The following is a 21858-nucleotide window of genomic DNA, read 5'->3' as shown; positions in this document are numbered from 1 at the left end:
CAGAATCCTTTCCATTGTTATCATTTGACTCATAGCCACTATTTTACAAGGGCTAAGAGAAACTGAACTGCAACAGAGAATCATAAGTTATGTTCTCATTTGACAGGTGAGAACTTTTCATCGTCGTACTCATCATGACGGCAAATAAATGTGTTTAAAGTAAAGTCACTCAAATGAATTACATATAAGCCAATGGCTTTATAATGAAATTATGAATGTCCACAGCGATGTTAATCTTGAAAAAATATGTTAAGTATGTCTGCAGTCATGTCAGTAACAGCAGAGTGGCACTGAAAATATACTGGAAAATCCAACTGGAGCTTTTTATAATGGCTGATAGTCATTGATGGTCATATTATAGTATCCTGCTGATTTAAAAACCAGACCAATTATGCTTATTTATCACCTCAGTTGCTTTCAAAAGAACTAGGTTATGTTCATGTCTGTAAATTCAATATTAGCATCAGCATGGCTTGGTGTTGTTTGTTTTTGGTTTGTTTTTTTGTTTTTATAAAATGCATGAAGGGGTTATTAAATTGCTGTTACTGAGTAAATCAACATCCAAAACAGGAAAACATCAGCCCTAATGTGAACCAAGATCACATTCTGGCACTTTGGCCTTTCCCAGCTTTGCTACTGCTAGTTCATAGGAAGGGAACTCAGGCTGTTACATTGTATGTTAAATTATTTTACTACAACATGAGATACTGTTAAGCCTATTAATTTTTGAAACTATTTTAACATGTGCAGCCATGTATTTATTCACTGTATAGTGAGTTCGAGCTGTGCACAGTATCCTTAAACAGCTTTTCTCTCTATGTAGACAAAAAAGAAAGTTTTATCTGCTTAAGAGATCTGCTTACTTTTTATGAATCAAATATTTTAAAACATTATTTATGTATTTATAGCTACAAATTCTCGCTTTTTCATGTTTGTGGCCTACCACATGTTGTATACAAGAGTCAGAGGGGGTTTGTGGCACGCACTGTCTTGAATCGTGTTGACTGCTCTAAAACATTGCGAGGCTTCACTATTTCTCATCTGGTTATCCCTCTTACACTTTCTTTTCTCTATCTCCCTCCAGCTATGCATAGGAGAAACACAAGAAACACTGCATGTGTGTGCCTCAAAGAGTACTTTGAAAACAACTTTTTATTCCCTCTTTCTTCAGTAGCTACACCACTGATGGGCCACCAGTACTGAATTTCAGACCCTTGCTTTTACTGCCATCCAGTGGTGCCTTGGTGCTATGACATATAAGCAGCCAAACTATAACAGCATGCCAGCTTGCTGGTTTTACATTTCAAATGTTTTTTATTTAATTTTTTAATCTCAGTACAGTGTCGAGATTGAAATAAAAAAAAGGTTTTCTTTTCATTATTTTATTATTTTCAATTGTTATTATTGGGAAGCTTTTGAACCTCATTTGAAGGATTCTATCTATCTATCTATCTATCTATCTATCTATCTATCTATCTATCTATCCATCCATCCATCTATCTATCTATCTATCTATCTATCTATCTATCTATCTATCTATCTATCTATCTATCTATCTATCTATCTATCTATCTATCTATCTATCTATCTATCTATCCATCCATCCATCCATCCATCCATCCATCCATCCATCTCATCTCCCCAGCAGTTGTCATGATACTTTCAGCTCCATCCTGCAGATGGCAGCAGTGTAAAAGAAACCCCAGCCCAGCGCTCCAGTGATTGTTCTCCCATCCTCATCAGCATAATAGTGCAATAGCACAGTAGCAAAACCCATCTCAGGCAGCCATTAATAACTTGAGAAAAGTCGTCTCTCTGCCACATCCTCGGGTCTCACTTGACATGGTTGGCCTCATTTGAACTTTTAACCTTCCTGTAATTTGCAATGTAAGCTATCCAATTTACAACACCTTCACAAGGGCACATGCTAACGATTTTTCATCGCTGCAGTGCAGGCTTCTGAGCAAGTGTGTGTGTGAGTGTAAGTGTGTGATGCTGCAGATGATATGGTATCATTGTAGAAACACTACTCGCTTATAGAGGGCCCTGAAAAGAATTGTCAAACAAGAATACATATGTGTACATAATACATATGTGCACATAATACTTTTCAGAGTTGTACACATTGAAGCACACTGGACATTTATTACTTTGATAATCTCCAACTTTAAAATAGCAAAAGAAGCAAATAAAAAGAGAGAGTAAGATGATCTGCTACATACAGAGCACTGACTACATCTGAGCTACAGAGACATTAGTGCTTCAGGCGTTGATATGACTGATAATAATGTTTAAAGTCTGATGTCACTTCAATGAATCAACAAACATCTGAACTCTTGCCCTGCAGTTCCTTTCTCGCTACGAAAAATGATGCATCACCCTCCCCCTAAAACTGATCTGGTGGTTTTGGGGTTTTGAGCAATTCCATCACAACCCACAGCAGAATTAGCCCGCTCCACACAGTGGACAGCAAGCATTCGTCAGCAAACTCTGCAGTGAGATGCGACTCTATGGCAGTCAACGTTTCCCCTAATGGGAAACAATTACACACTCAGTGACTTCTTCAGTGACTTCTGATGAGACTCATTCACTGAGGAAATGGCCACGTAATCATGTGTGTGTAATGGGCTAACGCTGCTTATTGCTCACTGAGTCTGGCTCATGCAGAGCTAGTCAGAGTTTCAGTTGACTCTTTAGCCACTATATGAGTTTGATGCGAGGGGAAATGCAAGAAGAAAAAAATACACAACACATGCACACATGCACACACACACACTCTATTGTCTTGGACTTTGTCAGTTTATAGTAAATATGTGTACAGAATCAAGTGTCACACAAACTCAAATCATTCCTGTTGATTCCTTTTTCTCAGGAGAATGACTGTGAGTTAATGACTCTGGGAAATATAAACATTTTATGCTTGCTTTTATGTGATGTAATATTTTTATTGCCGTCATTCTTTTTATTTGTATTTATTATGTTCACGTTTTATGTTTTTTTAATTGTCTTTTGTCTCTTTGCTCTATCTTTCATCATCTGCCTGTCTTCTACTACTCTACTTCTCTACTGTGTGTTTTTGCATCTTTTGTCTTCTTGTTTTGACTTTAATTTTGTTTTACTTTTGTTTGGCCTTGCTTTTTGGCTAACTGTTTTCCTCCTGAGTAAACTGCTTTAGCTTTTTCTGTTAAAGCACTTTGTAAACTCAGTTTTTAAAGGTGCTATATTAATACCGTTATTATCACTATTATTGATCATTCATACACAGCTGGATAACTACACTGATGTCAGCACTCAAGAATACACCAAATGTGCATGTGATAGCTAGATGGATAGACAGATAGATCAAATGAATGTCACAAATTGTTTACCTTAAAAAAATCAGTGATAGTGGCATATATGAATGAGTGAGGGCCTCATGCTCAAATCTAACACTGCAATCCTGAAGACAATAATTACATCATTGTAGCTGCTGATAAGAAAGCTATCTGTCATCAGCAGGCACAATTATTTTTTAGATAATTAAATCAAATGTGTATAAACACACCACCCATCTTCATGCTGTCATTACCATCTGCACTGATCTGGATTTTGAATTATTTTATATTTTCTGACATAAATCACAATGCTTACAGCTTCCTGATCCAGACACAAGAATTAAAACTGGTTTGTTGTACAAATATTCTCATTTATGTTGTGTTACGCTATATTTCCTGGTTTGCATGATGATTACTGATCTTGCATATATCAAGTTGGTTATACGCACAAAGCTGATGCAAATTGTAAGCAACAGTGTAACTTTTTATGGCATAAATATGTTCGAATTCAAGCCCACAGCAAGGTCCAAAATGATTGCACAAGTGGAGTATTTGCTGGCAAGTTATTTAGAAGCTACTTCTCGTTAACCCATAAAGCAAAACCATGCCATAATATACCATAAATATTATTATTGTTTTTTTTTTCATTGTCATTGCTCAGATAATAAAAAAACCCAACATAACAAACAATAGATTTACTTACTTACACAATGCCTGCACATTATGTATCATCACAACATACAACATGTCATTAACAGGGTTATTTTTCTAATGAAGACCATACATGCAGATTTGGCTTGGGGAGTAGAGTCTCCATAACTCAACAGATGCAGAGTGAGATAGGACAAATTTGGTTTAAGAAAAAGGTTTGGATGGAACTGAGGCAGTACAAGTGAGCAGCAAAAAATATATCTTTGTGTGATAGACAAATGTACCCCAACTAATCCTCATCCTTAAAATCTCCAGTGGATTTATGCTTTTCACAGTCATCACTATCATATACATTAGAATATGTGATATTAATGACTCATTTCTTGTGGAAACATGTATTGACTTTGGAGGAGTTTTTTGTTGTTGTTGTTGTTTGTTTAAAATAGTAGTTTCTACAGAGCCATGAAACCCTCATAGCAACTATCGGAATAGGATATTATGACACCTCCACACTTGCTCCAGCAGTCATGTTCTAGCAAGAAGGCATCACTTCATGTCTCACAAGGAGGAAGAAGAAGCTTAATTTCCCCACAGAAATCGAATATCACATTATTAAGCTTCCTTTTAATTTGTAGCAACTCATTAAGATCTGGTAAATAGATCCTGATGATGATTATTTTTGTTTAAAAGGGGCTTCAGACAGCTTCTCACAGTTTACTGGTACAGTTTTAAAAAAAAAGGATGAAGCATCCATTAAAAATGAATAATGATAAAAGGGGAACAGGGTGGTGGGTGGGCCGAGGGGGGGTTCTCTGTTTGAATTTTTATCTACCAACATGTCAAATGATGTGTAATCTCTGTTCATCTATCCACTGTCCTGTATGACTTGAGAACAGCCGGCAGCCTGAGATGTCAACTGACACAGATACAATCAATGGCAATCTATGCTGGAAAATTCTCATCATTGCTGTTTGTACTTGTCATCCTGGAATGAGATTCTGTCCTAAACCCACATCTGATCTAAGACAATTAATAATCTGCAATGTTTAAATAGAGTACCATTTGCATTGTAGATTGAAATGAAAGCAAAAAAGAGTCAGTTTGGGTATTAAATCTATATTCTTATTGAATTGTTGTTACCAGTGTTTGCTGTGATTAGTGCATGCAGACATATTGATTTAATATTCCATCACGGTGTAAAAAGACTGTGGCTTTGAAAGACTCCCTGGTGTTGTAATGGTCTTTTAGCTCTTTGGTTACCTTCCTTAACCCATTTCAGCATTACTATTGAACAAACCATTTTGTTTTGACAATAACAAACGCCTCTAAGTTTTTGCAGCCTTGACATCTAAATATATATATATATATATATATATATATATATTTGAAAGAGGTATTCATCTTCTTTCTCTTTATTGTTTTGAAAAGAAAGGAGCACTCAGAGGCATGAGAGAAGACCTTTGGTGCTATCTGCCATCATAGGGTATTTTGTATAGATCCATATAACTTAACTGTCACCTGTGTCCTGCTCCAAAAGAAGCAATTTAATACTCAGTGCTGTTGTTTTATATATCCCTCTCTTGATATACTATTTGAAGGACACTGTAACATATGCAGAAGCAGACAGAGATCAATTATAGTGTTTTACTGCAGTTGAATAGATACTTTTAATTTATCCATAGTCATGTAATATATCTCGAAGGACCAGCATATTTTACACTTTTCTTCATCATTTCTTTTCTCAATTACTTTATGCTGTTTCAAAATGCCTACTTAGGATCTGCTGTTTGAGGAGCTATTGTTATTTTCAAACATGTTTTAATAATTTCCAAGGAATAATCTCATTAAGCATAAGTGGAATAAAATAAACAAAAAAACCTATCACGACATGTTTAATGAATTTAAGAAAATGTCCTACATAGCTTTGAGTAAATAGCAAATCATTGGCACAGAACATTTCAATCCAAAACTTCTTTCATCTCTGCAACATGTGGCTGGGACCGTTTATCATACTGAAGGTTTATCTAAGTGTGGGGGAGAAGTGCTGTGCTGCAGGGAGAGATTGCCTTTACTTGCACAGCACCATCGGAGCAAAACAATGTACCGCATGATAAAAAATGGCTTCATAACTCTCACATTGTGTGTCTGGCATCATTATGAGGCACAATAGCCTCTGGAGGGCCCCGGCTTTTATTGGCGTGCCTCTTGCAGCAGCAAAGTCTCATCCATTAAACAAATCAGGGGGTTATGTATTAGATTAGCTGTACAGCAGGCACCAGGGAACGCCTAGCAGAACACATGAAACCTCGTCTCATTCCCTCTTATAATCCCCTGGAATAAATTACCTAATTGACAGCATTAGGGTGATACTGTCAGAAGGTGGCTCTTAAAGCATAATATATAATGAAAATACACAACGTTCCTAAATTGCATTTTTGGTATTAAAAGTGATAAACGGCAGCCATTTGGGGCGTATTTAGAGTGAAACCTCTCCTCGTAGCATGCTGCCAGATCTCATTTTTCCATATTTCTTAATAAATTTGTGGTGTCAGTGATATTAAAAGCTCATTTCTGCTGAGGAATATTTAATAAAGCTTCTGTGTGATAGGAAGCCAATGTCACTTGGAGAGTCAGGAAACTAGTTGGTGGCAGCTTGGCAAGCCCACCCCCACTGTGTCACTCTGCTGCTCCTATGACCTATGAGGTGAGAAATGGTCTGCCCCCCACTGGTGAAGGGTCAATACTGCAATGGAGGTTCAAGAAGTGCCCCTCACAGTTCAATGCACTATTCATTCTGCGACGAAGCTTAAAAACAACACAGCCTTTTGACTTTCTTCAAAGTGAAAACTGTGCGCATAAAATTTTCTTAAAGTGTTAGGTACACTTCACTCAGGAAAGTTCAGCTCACAGTTCCAGGATCAGTAAAAGCACCAGGCCAAACAGTGGGTGTGTGTGTGGGCGAGCAGTATGCCTCCCCATTAGAAGCAAACAAAAGCCTTGAATGATCTCTGGGGAGGAATGACCTGCCTATAGCAAATGATGAATGTTGAAATGAATGTTTATAGACTTGAGTAGATTATTGCTTCGGCATATACTTTGATGTTTTGGAAAACTGGAGGGAAGGTAAACTGCCTCCTTCAGTCATAATAAAGTTAACAACTCCTTTCTGAAGAGCATATATATCACACTTTTATCCCTTTAAAGACCCTATGATAACATGGTGCTAAATATCAAATATCAAGAATGCATTTTATTTCATCTTCAATATGAGCCTAAGGATTATTCAAATTTAAAAGTAAAATACACTTGTTAGTTTTTGCCCAGTATAATTTAGTTTATCTCCAAATGTGATAAATTGAATGTAATAAATAGGATATAACAAGGACAGTATTTATTTCACCGCATTCTCTCAAGTTATGAAGTGTCTTAAGTGTGTGTGTGTGTGTGTGTGTGTGTGTGTGTGTGTGTGTGTGTTTGTGTTTGTGTAGAGCAAGAGAGAAAGGATGAGCGAGAGAGAGAGAGAGAGAGAGAGAGAGAGAGAGAGAGAGAGAGAGAGAGAGAGAGGATCAGAGTGTGGTGGGTGTGATGGGAGGGGGGGGGGCAGTCAGAGTGCATGATCTTGGTCCAGATGTTGGGGACATATTGCAACTCCAGGAAGCATTCAACCCTCTCCTCAAGTGCAAAAGTAGGTGGCAGCAGGTTCACAAAATAATAACCTTTTGTCACATTGTTTCTTATACTCCCACTATCTTAGTTTTTTCTGTCACTGCAAAGTCACTGCTTTCAAACTATTAGACATAGCCACAGTGAGTGTAATAAAATCACTTTGTAAATGCTCTATTTGACTTTTATGTCATTTACACTGAGCCACCCCTGGAGAAATGATTACCCTGGGTATAAAGAGATATTGCCTTAATCAGTAATGCACTGTGATAACGGAGGATAATAGAAATCGTTGCTTAAGATGAAAAATGAAAAAGTCTCTTGAGTTGTAATTTTGCTGTCAAAATTCCTTCTCTTCATTGCATGATCATGTTGTTTAATAAATGGGGGAATAAATGTAGATTAAAGGAAACGGTTCAGCAAAATGACAATTTAATTCATTATAAACTTGGAAAAACATAGAAAATATATACAGTTGTGGGAATAACTATTACAATCCAGAAGTACAGAGTTGACAGTTCAGCTCAGTAATAAATGAACAAACACTTCAAATATTAGTCTTGAGAATAAGACTATATCTTCAAAAACGCATGGGAAAAGCCACCTATAAAGTCATATTAAACTCTATTTTGCCCAATACACCTATAAATCCCTCTTGCAGAATTTATCTCGACTGTGTGACAGGTGCAACGGAGTCGATGCACAAATTCTGGGGTTTTTTGGGCATCTTATGTAAACCAATGGCTGCGCTTGTGGAGTTGTAGCTGGCGGGATTTTGGGTGATCGTCGGGCACCTGTGCCAATCACAGTATCCGTAGGAGGAGTTCATGGGCTCGGAGGTGTGTCTGAAGAATACGAGTCTACAGCTGCATACTGTATCCAAGTCGGGGAGTAATGGCATGAGTACTGCTTATACTGTTTAGACAAGCTTTTCTGTGCGCGCGTTGGAAACTAATATTCGACTATTTCTGTTTTCACATTTGGCACAAATTAGACCTGCAGGCACCGAGGGGCGAGGCGGAGGACACTCGGACAAACTTAGTCAAAAGCGACGAAAGTCCCTAAACTCACAGGCTGAAGGGGCTTCAAACGCAAACGATTCATCCTTTCTGGCTGTTTCAGAGAAGGATACGCTGCTGGACATGTGAATTTAAAGGAGATACTTGCCAAGAACAACAATGAAACCAACGACTGCCCTGTGTTGCTTCGGCTTTCTCCTGACTTGCGTCTTGTTTGGGTCGAGCTCGTCACAATCAGGTGAGTGAACGCCATCCGTCCACTCCTCGGTACGCAGTTGTGTGTATCGGTGGAGTGGGTCGGTGCGCATGGAGCGCAGTGGCACAATTATGCACCGAGCATACTTTTTTCTTTTATTCATGATGTTCTTTGACAGACCCAATCCACACCTCCTGCTGTCATTTTCACCGTCAGTCTTAAATCCTAATGTTGGTTGGATAAACAACAGTCTTAGAATTGCCCTGGAGAAAAAAGGGCTGACGCACAGCGCGCTGTGATACTGAGACACAGGTGACGGGTCCAAACAGATGGCAGGTTGTAGTAGATCTGTTGTGATAAGCTGACTGAATCCAAGCCACTGACTTGCTCTGTCTTTCTTCGTGCACAGAGCGGCACTATTGAATTTGGAGAGAAAGGGGAGCATTTTATGTCCATCACACGTGTCCTTTAGATACAACGTGGACAAACACAAGAAGTGACAGCTTTGCTTCAAAACAGGCTACTGTGCTCTTGTCTTCCCTCCTGCTGATAGACAGGCGGTCTACTGCGTGTATCCGTATGAAAAGTTCCTTGTCGATTAAGTTCTTACTTCCTCCAAGAAAAAAAAGATACCTAGAATGACTATTATAGTAGAGGTAGTAAGCTAAAACCCTCCTGCATTATGTTTTGATTTATTTATAGCACGTCTATCGGTTTGTTGAAGGAGCGTTGTCATTCCAAAGACTCGTTTGATCAAACTACTTAAAGTTGTGAGCCCCGATAGGACTATTTAAACAGTCTCTCGGGATGAACAGTGGTGGACCATATGCATTCTGCAATCGGGATATAAAAATAAATAAATGGATTACCGTGACATTGCATTATTACTGAATATATAGTGACTCCCCTTAGGGATCATGTGCACCACAGTTTGACAATCAGCATTGTAGCGCATAGGACTTTGACACTGACAGTGGCAGTACCGTCTGTACAATGAAGTGGCGCTCTTTACGCACAGGGAGATATAGGTGCGCTCATTGACAGAGTGGTCCAGGTATTCCTCGTGTCGTGAGGCGCGCGCGTGTGTTGTGAAAGCGAGAGAATGGATGGCTGACAAATGTTCACCGACTAGACAAAAGCAAAAGTCACCACCCTCATCATCATCATTACGCATAATCACCTTCACACAGGACGACGGTTGAAATGAGACGATATGAGTGAATTTCCACCCAATGGCATGTGTCTATAACTTACACACGTTCCCTTCCTTCATCAGTTGCGTTTCTCTGCGTTTAATGATGCTTCTTACGCCCCCAGTTACCATCCTGTCTGAAATCATTTTGACTACAAGGAGAGGTGAAATAATGGATTAAATCGACAATGACGCATACAGAGAAAATAAATAAAAATCGTTACCAGTCTAAAATGTATTTTATTTTTCAAGCCAATGTTGAAAGCTGTGAGATGTGATTTCATTCCACTTCTATCATATTTTTCCTGTAGTCTCTTTTTTAAGTGCTTAGTTCTACCTCTTTTTGCCTCATGGGTCTTACTGCTAAAAATCTTAAAACTCAAACTTGTTTTGAGGAAAACATTAAAGGAGAATGCTTTGCAATGCATTTCTTTAAATTTGATCCCACAACCAGTGAATGCGCAGTTTAATGTACAGGCCCACCACTGTAATTTATGGTTGATTAAAGCCGCATCCAGGAGAGCCTTCAAGGGAACAGGGGGCGGTTGAATTAAGTGGTTGGATACGGTTTCTAAGTGTTTCCTCCTGACATTTTACGCTCAGAACATTGTGTTGCTGCAAAATATCAGAGATGAAAACACAATTAAATGTATTATTTGTCTTCTACACACAAAAAAACCAATGTTCTATCAGTTTTGTAAAATAATGCTAAAGAAACACGATAGTATCTGGAGGTGACCCCCCCCCCCCCCCCCCCTTCCCTTCAGTGCGAAGGAAATAGTGTTTTATTCAAGAAAACAATTTAGATTTTGGATGTCGGGGTATTTTGTAAATGAGTTTTCTTTTTTTCTTCTTCTTTTTTTGTAAACTTAGATTTTAAGACCCAACATTGACTTATTTGTAAATGTTAATGTTTTGTAGCTCGCAACCTGAATACCAGTAAATGAAATGGATTTTTTTTAACAAAATTAATCTGAAAACATTATTTCCTTTGGGACTACCTCGCAGATTTAACCTGCCTGATTCATTCCTCGGGAAAAGAGAGAATCCAGCATGAAGATGACAGTGGCAGTGCACTTTCTTTCACATAGACATACTGATAGAGCTCCAAATATTGTGTAAATGCGTTTGGAAGTCAAATGAACACAACAGAGACAAAGAGAGACGAAGACAAGCGAGAGAAGCAGATTATGCAAATATCATTGTGTTAACACGGATTAATTTCTGTCTGTGAGAAGGAAAGGCAGAGAAAGGCAAAGTGATGGAAAATGTCTGCCCTATAGTGTGTGTGTGTGTGTGTGTGTGTGTGTGTGTGTGTTGCTTGCGCGTGGTTTGCTTTCCTCTAGTATACTATGCATGCAGTAGTAAAGGGGTGAGGCATGGGATATGACGGGATAATAAGGAAACACGCATGCACGTTCACACACGCACACCCGCGCAATTGATTTTTCATGAGGTTCTTTGATACAACCTTGCATTTCCCTTGATGAGTCATTAACGCCCATAAGGCCCCATTATAAGTGGGCTGAATATATGTTGTATTCTATACCATGCATGCTGCTTGAAACTTTCTCATCTTCAAAATGTCACCTTTTCAGCAACTGTGAAAATCAGAATCTTTACATATGGTAAGTGAATTTATGCACTGATGGAGTAGCTCATGAATTCTGTAACTTCACTGGCTCTCCATGAAAACTATTTAGTATTTCAGTGGAAATTATAACACCACAACAGTTAAGAGGAGTTAAGAGGTTTTCACATGCCATTAGGGTACATCATGTCTGCATGATGCTGAGTGTGCCACCGAGTTCCTGCACTCTACCCTGCTCTTCATTTGATTGCAACTATATGCTGGAGTTTGAGGGTCGAGGTGGGAAAAGCGTACAGCTGCAGATTCTGAACCATATGGCCACATTCCGACGCTCTATCCATGTTAATGAATATTCATATATTTTGTGCGCAGGAGCACAGTGAAGTCATCTGTTACGAATGCAACTGCGTGTGTGTTTGTGAGTGCTCTTTCAATTAGAGTTATCAGTGAAATGTGAGTAAATAACTTTCTACAGCTTCTTCTTTCTTATTTCAACATGAAGTAGTTAGGTTTTATATTTAAGAATTCAGATAGGGGATGGACTCTCCTCTGGAAATTAGTTGAACGATTTAGGTGGTGATATTCTCTGTGGCACCGACTGTATACTTGATTGGAATTGACAGTGCAGTTCTAGTTTGAAGCTATTTACAAGGGGCCAAGTGAGGCAAAGAGAGATGTTAGAAAAAGACATGAGGATTTATTTATTTTCTTTTTCTCTCTTTTGCACGCTCACCACGTTAAAGACTGACACTTCTTGTACAGTAATTATTGTCGTGCATTTTTTCTTCCAATCTGAAAAATGGAGAAAGAATGTTGTCACATTTAGAAACCCATGCAGCTCTACTTTGCCACCAGGCCCTCTCACAGTGATGTCTTTTCCTTCTGTCGCCTGTTAGAGGAGCTTTGACCCTCCGCTTTTTCTTGAAAGAATGGCAGTCTTTGATTAGGTGGTGACCCTCATCTATTTGTTGTAGAAACAATAGTAAATCTTTTTGCTCGAGCGGCAATGATAAACTAGTCAGCAAATATTTAGACAATTGATTAATAGTTTCAAGTCATTTATAAGCAAAAATATATACTGTGATCATTTAATACCCTTTTTCATCTTAGTAAAGTGATTCTATTTGGGATTTAAACTTTTGATCCAAGAAATGAGACTTTTGGAGAGATCACCTTGAATCAAAAAATTGTGAAAACTATTCTTACAATCCCCTGGTGTTTGAAAGACTAAATGATTAATCATTTAATCAAAAAATCATTAGTTGCAGCTGCACTTTCATCTCATCTGTCTCTGCTTGGCTGAGAGATGAAGAGCAGTTTAAAGCTATTGATCCAGACAAACACAAAGTGTGATTATTTGTTGAATGTGATAAATTATTAGGTGTAGGTTATCACATTATTGTTTTCCCCTCTCTAGTCAGATTGAAAGGATCTTAGTAAGAGAAATTATATGTTCTGTTGCCCATACGATATATGTTGCTGACAGTCAAATAACAAAACAATGCCATAAGACATTTGCAGAAGAAAATAAATGCTAACCATTTTTATTGTGTTTTCTTCTCGAGGGGATTTCCCCCTGAAGCCAGATAAGAAATAAATAAAAAAACCTTCTGTTTGTGCAATCTAGACTGTGGTTTCATTGTGAGCGTAGTGGAAACCATTAAGTTTACTATAAATCTCTCCACTTTTCAGCAAACAAACTGCATTTGAACCACTGGCATCAATAATGTAGTACCCACAATGTATCCCAAGAATCCATAATGAAAAATCACTCCCATATCCCTACAAGGACCCAACGTATGTGTGCACTGGCCTACTCAATTTGAAGTCTATGACCTCATTGTCCCTAATGGTGTTTTTAATCTGCTGTGATATTACTGTTATAGTTTTTAATTACTACCTCAGGGACCTATAACTTCCATGCTTTTATCCTTCTAAAATGGATTATATAACCATAGTGTTTGTTGGATAACACAAGGACATTGTTTTTAATATTTCTTTCTGAAGACACAACTAGAGACAATGTTTTCCAGTTTTGACTTGTTGATGGGTTCACAGCAAAAATGACTGGGCCATATCTGATGTGACCTTTACAAGTGCTGCACCATCATTTATCACTTGCAGTTATAAATGCACGATACATGTGCATGTGTTTGATCATGCATCATTGTCAGCTCAGCTATTAAATGTCCTCTTTGTGAAGGATGTCATAATTGGATTTGAGCATCACCCATGTCTGTACATGCCTAATCTGGACAGCTGTTCATAACGTGCATTTAAAATACAAATGCTGTGTCCGTAGTGTGGTTTACCAGCAATTAGATTACTACAGACTTGACAAGGTTTGTTGAAAATTGATTTGCTTTTTGCTGTTTTTCACTCTCTCTCTAGATGTTCTCTCCTTGCTTTTGGTAAATTGAGTAAGCTTTGTGTTTTGGTGTGTAAAAGAAAGTGAGGGGAGCAAGAGATAGAGAAAAACAGAAATACTGACAACCTTTGTGCCACACAGTGCCTGAGTACTGAATACACAGCAACCTAACCATCATTAACAATGTATAGCAACAAACACTCTTATAGCAGAAGTACTGTATTGATCGCAATGGGGAAAATTGATCCATGTATTTGAACCCTACTATACACCATGAGCAGGGACCAACTCCAGTTCTTTTTGCCAGTGCCTTGGTTAGGGGCACTGACAGGAGTATTAACAGCATGGTCTTTGATGGTGGGAGGAAACAGAAGAACCCATGCAGACATACAGAAAGGACCTGGGATGGGTAGGGTTCAAACTCAGGACCATCTTGCTGTGACGCAACAGTGCTAATCACACTGTGCTGCTATACACAAACACAAGCAAGGTTCTGCTTGATGTTCTTGAAAATTACCACATCACTTTAGACAGATTGGGGACTTTCAGTTTCAGTAGCGGGAAAATCAATCCACTGTGTTTTAATTAGGCTGGCAAATGTGTGTTTAGGGCCACCAAGAAGAGCTTACAGCATAAAAAACAAGAACATTCTCAGGGCCTGTGCGACCATCCAGCCTTTATGAGTGTGTCTCAATGGAGTAGACACAAACAACACTCCAAGAAAAGAGACCAAATGGTTCAGTGTCATGCCGAGTGCAGACAACTGTCAGTCAAAAATTCCTGCTGCATCATAATTCTTACGAGGTTCAGCTATCAGGGTAAATATGTCATTTGTACAAAATGAAATGTCTGATAATTATATAAACTGTAAGTATTGTAACTACATCACACTTTAGCTTAACTAGCATTGTTTTTACCTTTTAAAGCAAGTGAAACTATGGCCAAAGCCTTACTGTGGCCTTACTTCTGACTTTGAAATGGCATATTTTGGCAGCGTTCATCTGTCTTACATTCTTCAGGGTGATTCAGCTCCTGCTGGTGTTCACCTCACTCACTGTGCATTCTCAAAATTAGAAAAGGTTCCTTAACTTGTTCCTGCAGGCTTTTGCCAGCTAAATGTGTGTTTTTGTCTGTGTTCTTGTTACTGTGAAGCGACCTTGGGTTTCATGAAAGGCGCTATACAAAATAAAGTTATTATTATTATTATTATTAACAAAAACATAGATGACAAAAATACACAGTAACATTCACAGTAATGTTACAAAATATATCATATTGGAAATATCACATTGGAAATTAGTTGTTTTTGCAAAATATCAAACAAGCATATTCTACATACTGTATGATATGTAAACACAGTTTTCTTGTGATACATGCATAATATTCTTCAAAATACTGTCTATTGTTTTTTATAGGATTCACATTAAGTCATCTGTCAGTGCAACCCGGTGCCAGTGTGCCTCACACATTGGCACACTCACTCCAAGACTTACTCCCACATACTTAACACACATACCCACACACTCATACAGCCTTCAACCTTGGTCCATCACGCTGTAGTACAAGGAAAATGTGTAAGATCCAGGCCCTTGAAAGCTTGACTCCTGTGTTCACCAAACGATGTAGACGTCGGAGTCTGAACACATGTATGTCTGTCAGTTTATGAGACTTTTGATCCCCATTGTTGTTGCTTCACCCCCTCTCACAATAAGACTGTCTGTCCTCCTCACCCTCCTGTAGGGCTGCGGGAGGCTGTCAGACACTGACCCTTTTGTAAACCACATTTTGAGGGTTTCAAACTGTGGTGACAAAGGGTCTGTACATGCGTATTATACTCTGTGTGTGTTTGTGTGTGTGGTAACTGTGTCTGTCAGTGTTTGTCTGTGTATGGCTGTATGGTTGGAGGGATGGAGTGTGACTGACAGGCTAAGCAAGCTCCAGAGACTCTCTCTCTGCTCCAGTGTCTGCTTGTTCCTCTTCCTCCGCCCACCGCCTGCCTTCATCTGTGGCTTTGTAAGCCTCCACATAATGTGGGAGCATTAAAATGACAATGGAAATTATGGCTAATCTTTGTTAAGACACACTCACTACTGCCACGTTTTAGAATGGGTCCAATGATAAGAGTTGGTCTGCCATGCTTTTTTTTCTCTCTCTGCAGAGACAGCCTGACACATTGGAGTGACGTGTTTTATTCTCACTTTTTTGTGTTATTTTCCTATTCCCGCTCAGAGTTAATAATGGTGGCGAACATATGAAAGGATGATAATAGGCTGACAACTTGGGCATGAAAGACTAGCTCCACCTTCAAACGAGGCTTTCATGCAGTTCTGCATGTGGGTGCGTGTTAAAGGGCTGATTTCTCTCGACTCTCTCCCTCTCTGTCTCTTTCCTCTTTTAGTAATCCCCTTCTAAAATATTCATAGCTAATCTGCATTTACAATGTAATTACAGACGGGCTTTGAGTGATATCGGATATGGCCGGCGGAACACACGCTTCTTGCAAAATCTTGACTTGGTGATTTGTGTGCCTGAACAAATATGAAACAGGCTTTGGATATGTTATGCAGGCAAAGTGTAATTTATTTATTCATTTTCTGTTAAAACAAACAAAATATTTTACTCAGGCAGTCAGTACACTTTGAAAGTTCACAATGAAGAACTAACAATATAACACATATAATAGATTTGATAATTTATTAATTTGGGGGCCTTATGAAAGGATTTTAATTGTTCACATTCTGTGATGTTACCGAGTTGTTATCATAGCTCCATTAGAATGAACATCTTTTATGTCTTTGTGTTTTGCCCCCAACAGTCAAACCCTGTTCCCCACTTTCGGCCTGCATTTCGTGGTAATGAAACAGTGTGCCCTGTATGCTATTCCTGCAGGTCGATTTTTCACTTGTGTTAGAGGAGAGGGGGTGGCGGCGTCCTTTTAAATGAGGCACTTGGCGTTTGTGACCTGTAATAAATGAGTTTGCAGTCAGTCATAGCAGCTGTAAGGAGACATCTGGGAGCAAGAGGGAGAGAGAGAGGGAGAGATATTCAGACGTCACACACAAACAGTTTATCTATATGACAGTGAAACATGGCTGCACCAAAAATGCTATCATTTAAATAAAAAACTGATACTATTAATCCTATTGTAAAATTTTAGCTGGTTGCTGTACAAGTGTCACAGAAATAAAAAGGTGAATGTAGGGTTATATGCCATAGAGGACCGTACTGTAATAACGATCTCACTACTGAGTCCAATAGGAGAAAATATAACAAAGAGTGCAACACATTAACTATGACTGAGGAGCATGAGCACATAATATGTCTATGTCTGAGTTTGAGGCAATTTTTTATTTTTTCATCAGGGCTGTAGATGAGATTAAACAAAGGCTGCAATAAAGAAAGAATCACAGACTGAGACAAAAAAACAGAAAAGTAGAGAGCCTGTAAAAAAGAAAAAAAGGTGTATTGAGTTTTAATTTTCCTAACTGTCATCAGGTAAATATCTTCAATCTATCTATTTTTGGACTCACATACCAATACATACATGTAGGTAAGATAACAACTGACAAAGGGTTTATGCAATAAATAGTTATTAAAATAGAAGGAAACTGTTACTATGGCTACTGTTAAGTTTACTTTACCTAAGCATCATCACAGCATCATAATGCATGACGAAAGAGCAACAATGAATCAACCTGTTGTTTTTCATATATCTTAACTTTATGTTTCCCAAAGTTCCCTCCTGCTTATGATTGAAGTGGCCAGTAATTAAATACACAGTTATATCCTTATTTATCAGCTCACAGAAATGATCTTGTCAAAGGAGTTTACCAAAAACCATTTTAATCACTGGTCTTTTTATTGAGCTGACAACCAAGGCTGCTGCACGTGGGATGGATGTAAACCTATACAATCCCAAAAGTGCCTTCTGTAACTAATATTCCAAGTTCAATAGCTCCGTCCGTTTCCAGATATGTGTGACATGTCAAAACAGCTTGGTATCTGCTCACTTACATCTGTAGTCTTTATAAATACCCTATTCATTTAGGGGGGGGGGGGGGGAATTGTGATGATGCAACATTTTGAGCCCATGACAGCAATTTGTGACAGGCTTTTTAAATATCATCCTACAGTCAAAACTCACGTGATGATCATTTAAACCCCCTTTACATCAGCACACCCATCAATTACTATACAACTAATGCCTTTGTGTGGTCGTCAAGCTCTGTTTTTAGACTTTTAACAATATTAGTATGACTAACAGATCAATAGTCATGACCAATAAAATAACAAATGTTTAGCTAGATTTTTATGGTATGCCATTTCCGTTCTGATTCGAGGGAAATGCTAGTTACTCTTTCTAGCGTGTACTACTGTGACTGTCACTGGTGTAAAGCAGCAGTCACCTTGGAGCAGAGCAGAAATAGCGCAGCTCTCTTTTCCTGGATGTGAAGGTACATAAAGCACAGGATGAGAGGAGCAGGAAATGCAATTGACCTTGGCTGCTTTTGGGGGCTGGTTATATAGCCATCCAGATAGATGCTATGGTTCTGCAGCTTGGCAGAGAGGGAGGGGGAACAAAGGGACAATGCTGAGTATGACAGTTATTATTCATAGTGTACCTAGAAAAGGTTTTTTTTCATTTTATTTTAGAAGATTTATGCATAACTGTTGAATATAAACCATTGTACAGGACTTACTTCCTTTACAGCCTTCTTTTTGGTAACATCTTTACCAAAATTACTGGGAATGGACATAATGTACAATAATAATAATAAAAGTTATAGTAGTACAGAATATAACATACAGGACCAACCTGAGATAGACACTGTGACAGCAAGCCTTACAGGGTGTGTGTGTGTGTGTGTGTGTGTGTGTGTGTGTGTGTGTGTGTGTGCGCGTGCGTGCAGAGATAGGATGTGTTTGTTGTAATGGTTGTGTGGAATGGGAGTGTATATCAAATTTGAGAGGAGCTGACTAAGTACAATCCAGGTCCAAAGTCAACCCTGCCATTTGCCTGCTGTGCTAGACTGTTTACCTGAGACAGGGGTGCTTTGTCTCAGCCAGTCACTAGTGCATGTGTAAACACACAGGGGGGGCACACTGCATATCATGCTGTTTCCAGCCCCCTGCCTTTGTTCCAAAACCTCTCTCCCACAGAGAGACATTATCCCCCGATGGCAAGGTGAATGGGGTGCTGATGTAAGATTATTTGTAGCAGTCAGAGTGAGAGGAAAAAAAGAGGGTGGGGTATTAAGAGAGAGAAGTTCTCCTAATTTTACCCAGAGAAGGGCAGCCAGGCAGCCGGGCACACAGGAGGAGAGGTGTCTTTTAGCTTGGATGGAACATGGGTGAGTGTCTTGGGAGTCTTGGTTTAAGTGGTCGCTATCACAGGAGCTGGACGGACAATTAATCAGCAGTGGCCCAGAGGGAAGCTTGGGCTCCGACAGGGACACTTCATTCTGCACAGGACAAACACACACACACGCACACACACACACACACACCTGCTGACAGGCTCACCCGTAGCTTCTTCTCATCTCTCTCTTTTTTCCTCTGTTGTCATGCCTTATCTTATATCCTCCTCCTTGTCCTCCTTTCATCTCCCTTCTAATGTTCCTCTTACTGTATGTCCACTTCTATGCTACCCTTGACTTTCCTTTTGTCACTTTCTTTTGCTCCAATTTTATTTTCTGACCTCTTTTCTCCTTCTCCTCTCCTCCTCTCTTCTCTTTTCTCCTCTCCTCTCATCTCCTTTTCTTCTCTTCTCTTCTCTTCATCTGTTCAAACATGTTTAGGTTTGTGATCCTATTGATTAGAATCAGTTGACAGTCCCTCTTGTGATTCGACAGCTGACTCCAAACTCTTTAAGAGTTTCTTGCAGCTGTACAGAGACACAGGGAGTTTGGGAGAGAGGAGGAATAAGGTGACAGAGGATGGACTGGTGGTTATGCTTCACCCTAACTGCCCCTCCTTTCTTCCCTCTGCTCATCCCTTCATTTCTGGCTTTCCACCCCCTCTCTCCCCACGGCTGGCGCTGAGTGATTGATGGATTCAGGTTTGACATGGCCTGGTTCACCCGAGGGCGTTAGCAAGGACACTGGTGAGATTTAGCCAGATGCTAGGGAGAGGCAGACAGGAAAAGTAAAAGACAAAGAAAGGGAAGGGATGAGGTTGAGCTAGACACTGTTGACCATCGTGCTTTGCCAGGTTTGCTGTGGTGAGTAAGCTTTTTCTCAAATTGTGCACCTGTTCGCAGTTTTCCATTGCATCACCATGTGGCTTTACCACTATGGCTGTGTTGTAATGATGGGACTGTAACTGAATGTGCACTAAAGGCAATGACTTTCAATAATGTACCTTATGGCAAAGTGCAATACATAGACATTGTTGTTGATGGAATTGGATTGGACAGTGATTACTGTCATCAGTGCATTTCTGTATTTATGACAGGGATTTTAAACTTCTTTTTTTTCCTTGTTGCTGATCTCAGAGCATACAGTTTAAATACTAAAGGGGAATGAGGTACTTATATTTTAAGCAACATATGTATTTATTTTTGGCAGCAAATAGTGCACAACAATGGGGCCTCATACCAAACATGAAAGAAATACTGTTAATTTCTAGGAAATTAATGCCTGTATAACAATCTGTTAACATCACACATCTTCACATCAACTTCTCTAGGTATAGTAGTCACATATTAAACTAAGCTGTAGCTTTTGTTGGGTGTATTGATATAAAGACATAAATAATTTACTAAAGGCAGTAGGATCAGTGTATGTGTGTCTCTGGGTTGGATTTAGTGGAGGCTGTGTACTGTGTTCCCCTCCAGGGGGTCCCGGTCCTCCCAGTAAGCAAACACCCACTTGACAAAGAGCCAGGCGAAAGGGAACAAGGCCCACAGTGTCTCTCTGCTCCAAGTGCTTTGTCCTGGAGGAGGCTCCTGCCGCGGCTCCCGGCGCCCAGTCCCACGTGAGAGGCCTGGAGATGAGGAAAGCACTTGTCTCATGAACATTGTCCAGCACAGGGATGGGCCCTCTGCATTCAACAAGTCAGACCTGGGCTGAATAGATCTGAATATGGTTTCAAATGTTTATACCAGTTGGGGTGGACTTGAATTATTTGGAAAAGCAAACAACAAGCAGCATACCTAAAATCCCTGAAATGCCATGAAGCATTCTCATTAGAACTGAACATAAACAAGCCTAATTTTAGGAATACAAAAGGTATAGTTCTCAATATTGTTCCCCTTTTAATATCTCTGTCTACTGAAGCCACATTCGGTCCCTTTTTACCTTAAATGAGTACATATACTGTTACAGATACATTTGAAATTAAGTTGTTCTCATCTACATTTTTTTTCATACATGTTACCTGTTAAGTAGATTATAACATATTTGCTGGGCGATATAAAATGAGCGATCACAGAAAAGGTTTGAGGCAGTACAAACCTCATTCTCCATGTCAACATTTAAAAACAAAGCTGGTACATTTCAGCTTCACCCACTCTCAGGTACCACATCTCAGTTTAGCTGGTGGGAGAACTCAGTTTACAGTGGACAGATTGAGGGCCAAAGAGGAGAGAAGATGCCTTTTATAATTTTCCTGGCTTAGTGTGGATGTACTCCCAGTTTCTTAAGACATAATGTAGCAAAGTAGAAAACTTCTTGAGGGGTGTAATCCTGCCTCTGCACTCTGCCTGCCTCCAGTTTTCCCAGTAAATTGGAAGTTTCATCTTCTCAGCTCTGGCGATATCTCACAATCTCTGTCTGCATGGTGATAAGTATATTGTGTATATGTCACCCAGCTGTCTCAGAGTTGTGTCTGGCTATCTGAGCAGTAAACACAACAACAAGAAGTA

At 39.3% G+C, this 21858-nt stretch overlaps 1 protein-coding gene across 1 annotated transcript in view; it reads left to right on the top strand.

The window, feature by feature from the left end:
• The first annotated feature begins 8552 nt into the window (after positions 1-8552).
• The window catches only part of LOC128367544 (receptor tyrosine-protein kinase erbB-4-like), a 319149-nt gene continuing 305843 nt past the window's right edge, over positions 8553-21858 (top strand). The window contains exon 1 of the mRNA XM_053328130.1: positions 8553-8885. Within this exon, the coding sequence (XP_053184105.1) occupies positions 8807-8885 (79 nt within the window). The 5' untranslated portion in view covers positions 8553-8806. The remainder of the gene's footprint in view (positions 8886-21858) is intronic.

This window comes from Scomber japonicus, chromosome 11, assembly GCF_027409825.1.
Source record: "Scomber japonicus isolate fScoJap1 chromosome 11, fScoJap1.pri, whole genome shotgun sequence".
Taxonomy (NCBI): domain Eukaryota; kingdom Metazoa; phylum Chordata; class Actinopteri; order Scombriformes; family Scombridae; genus Scomber; species Scomber japonicus.
Note: the sequence above shows the minus strand (reverse complement) of the source record. Positions and strands in the feature narration are given on the sequence as shown.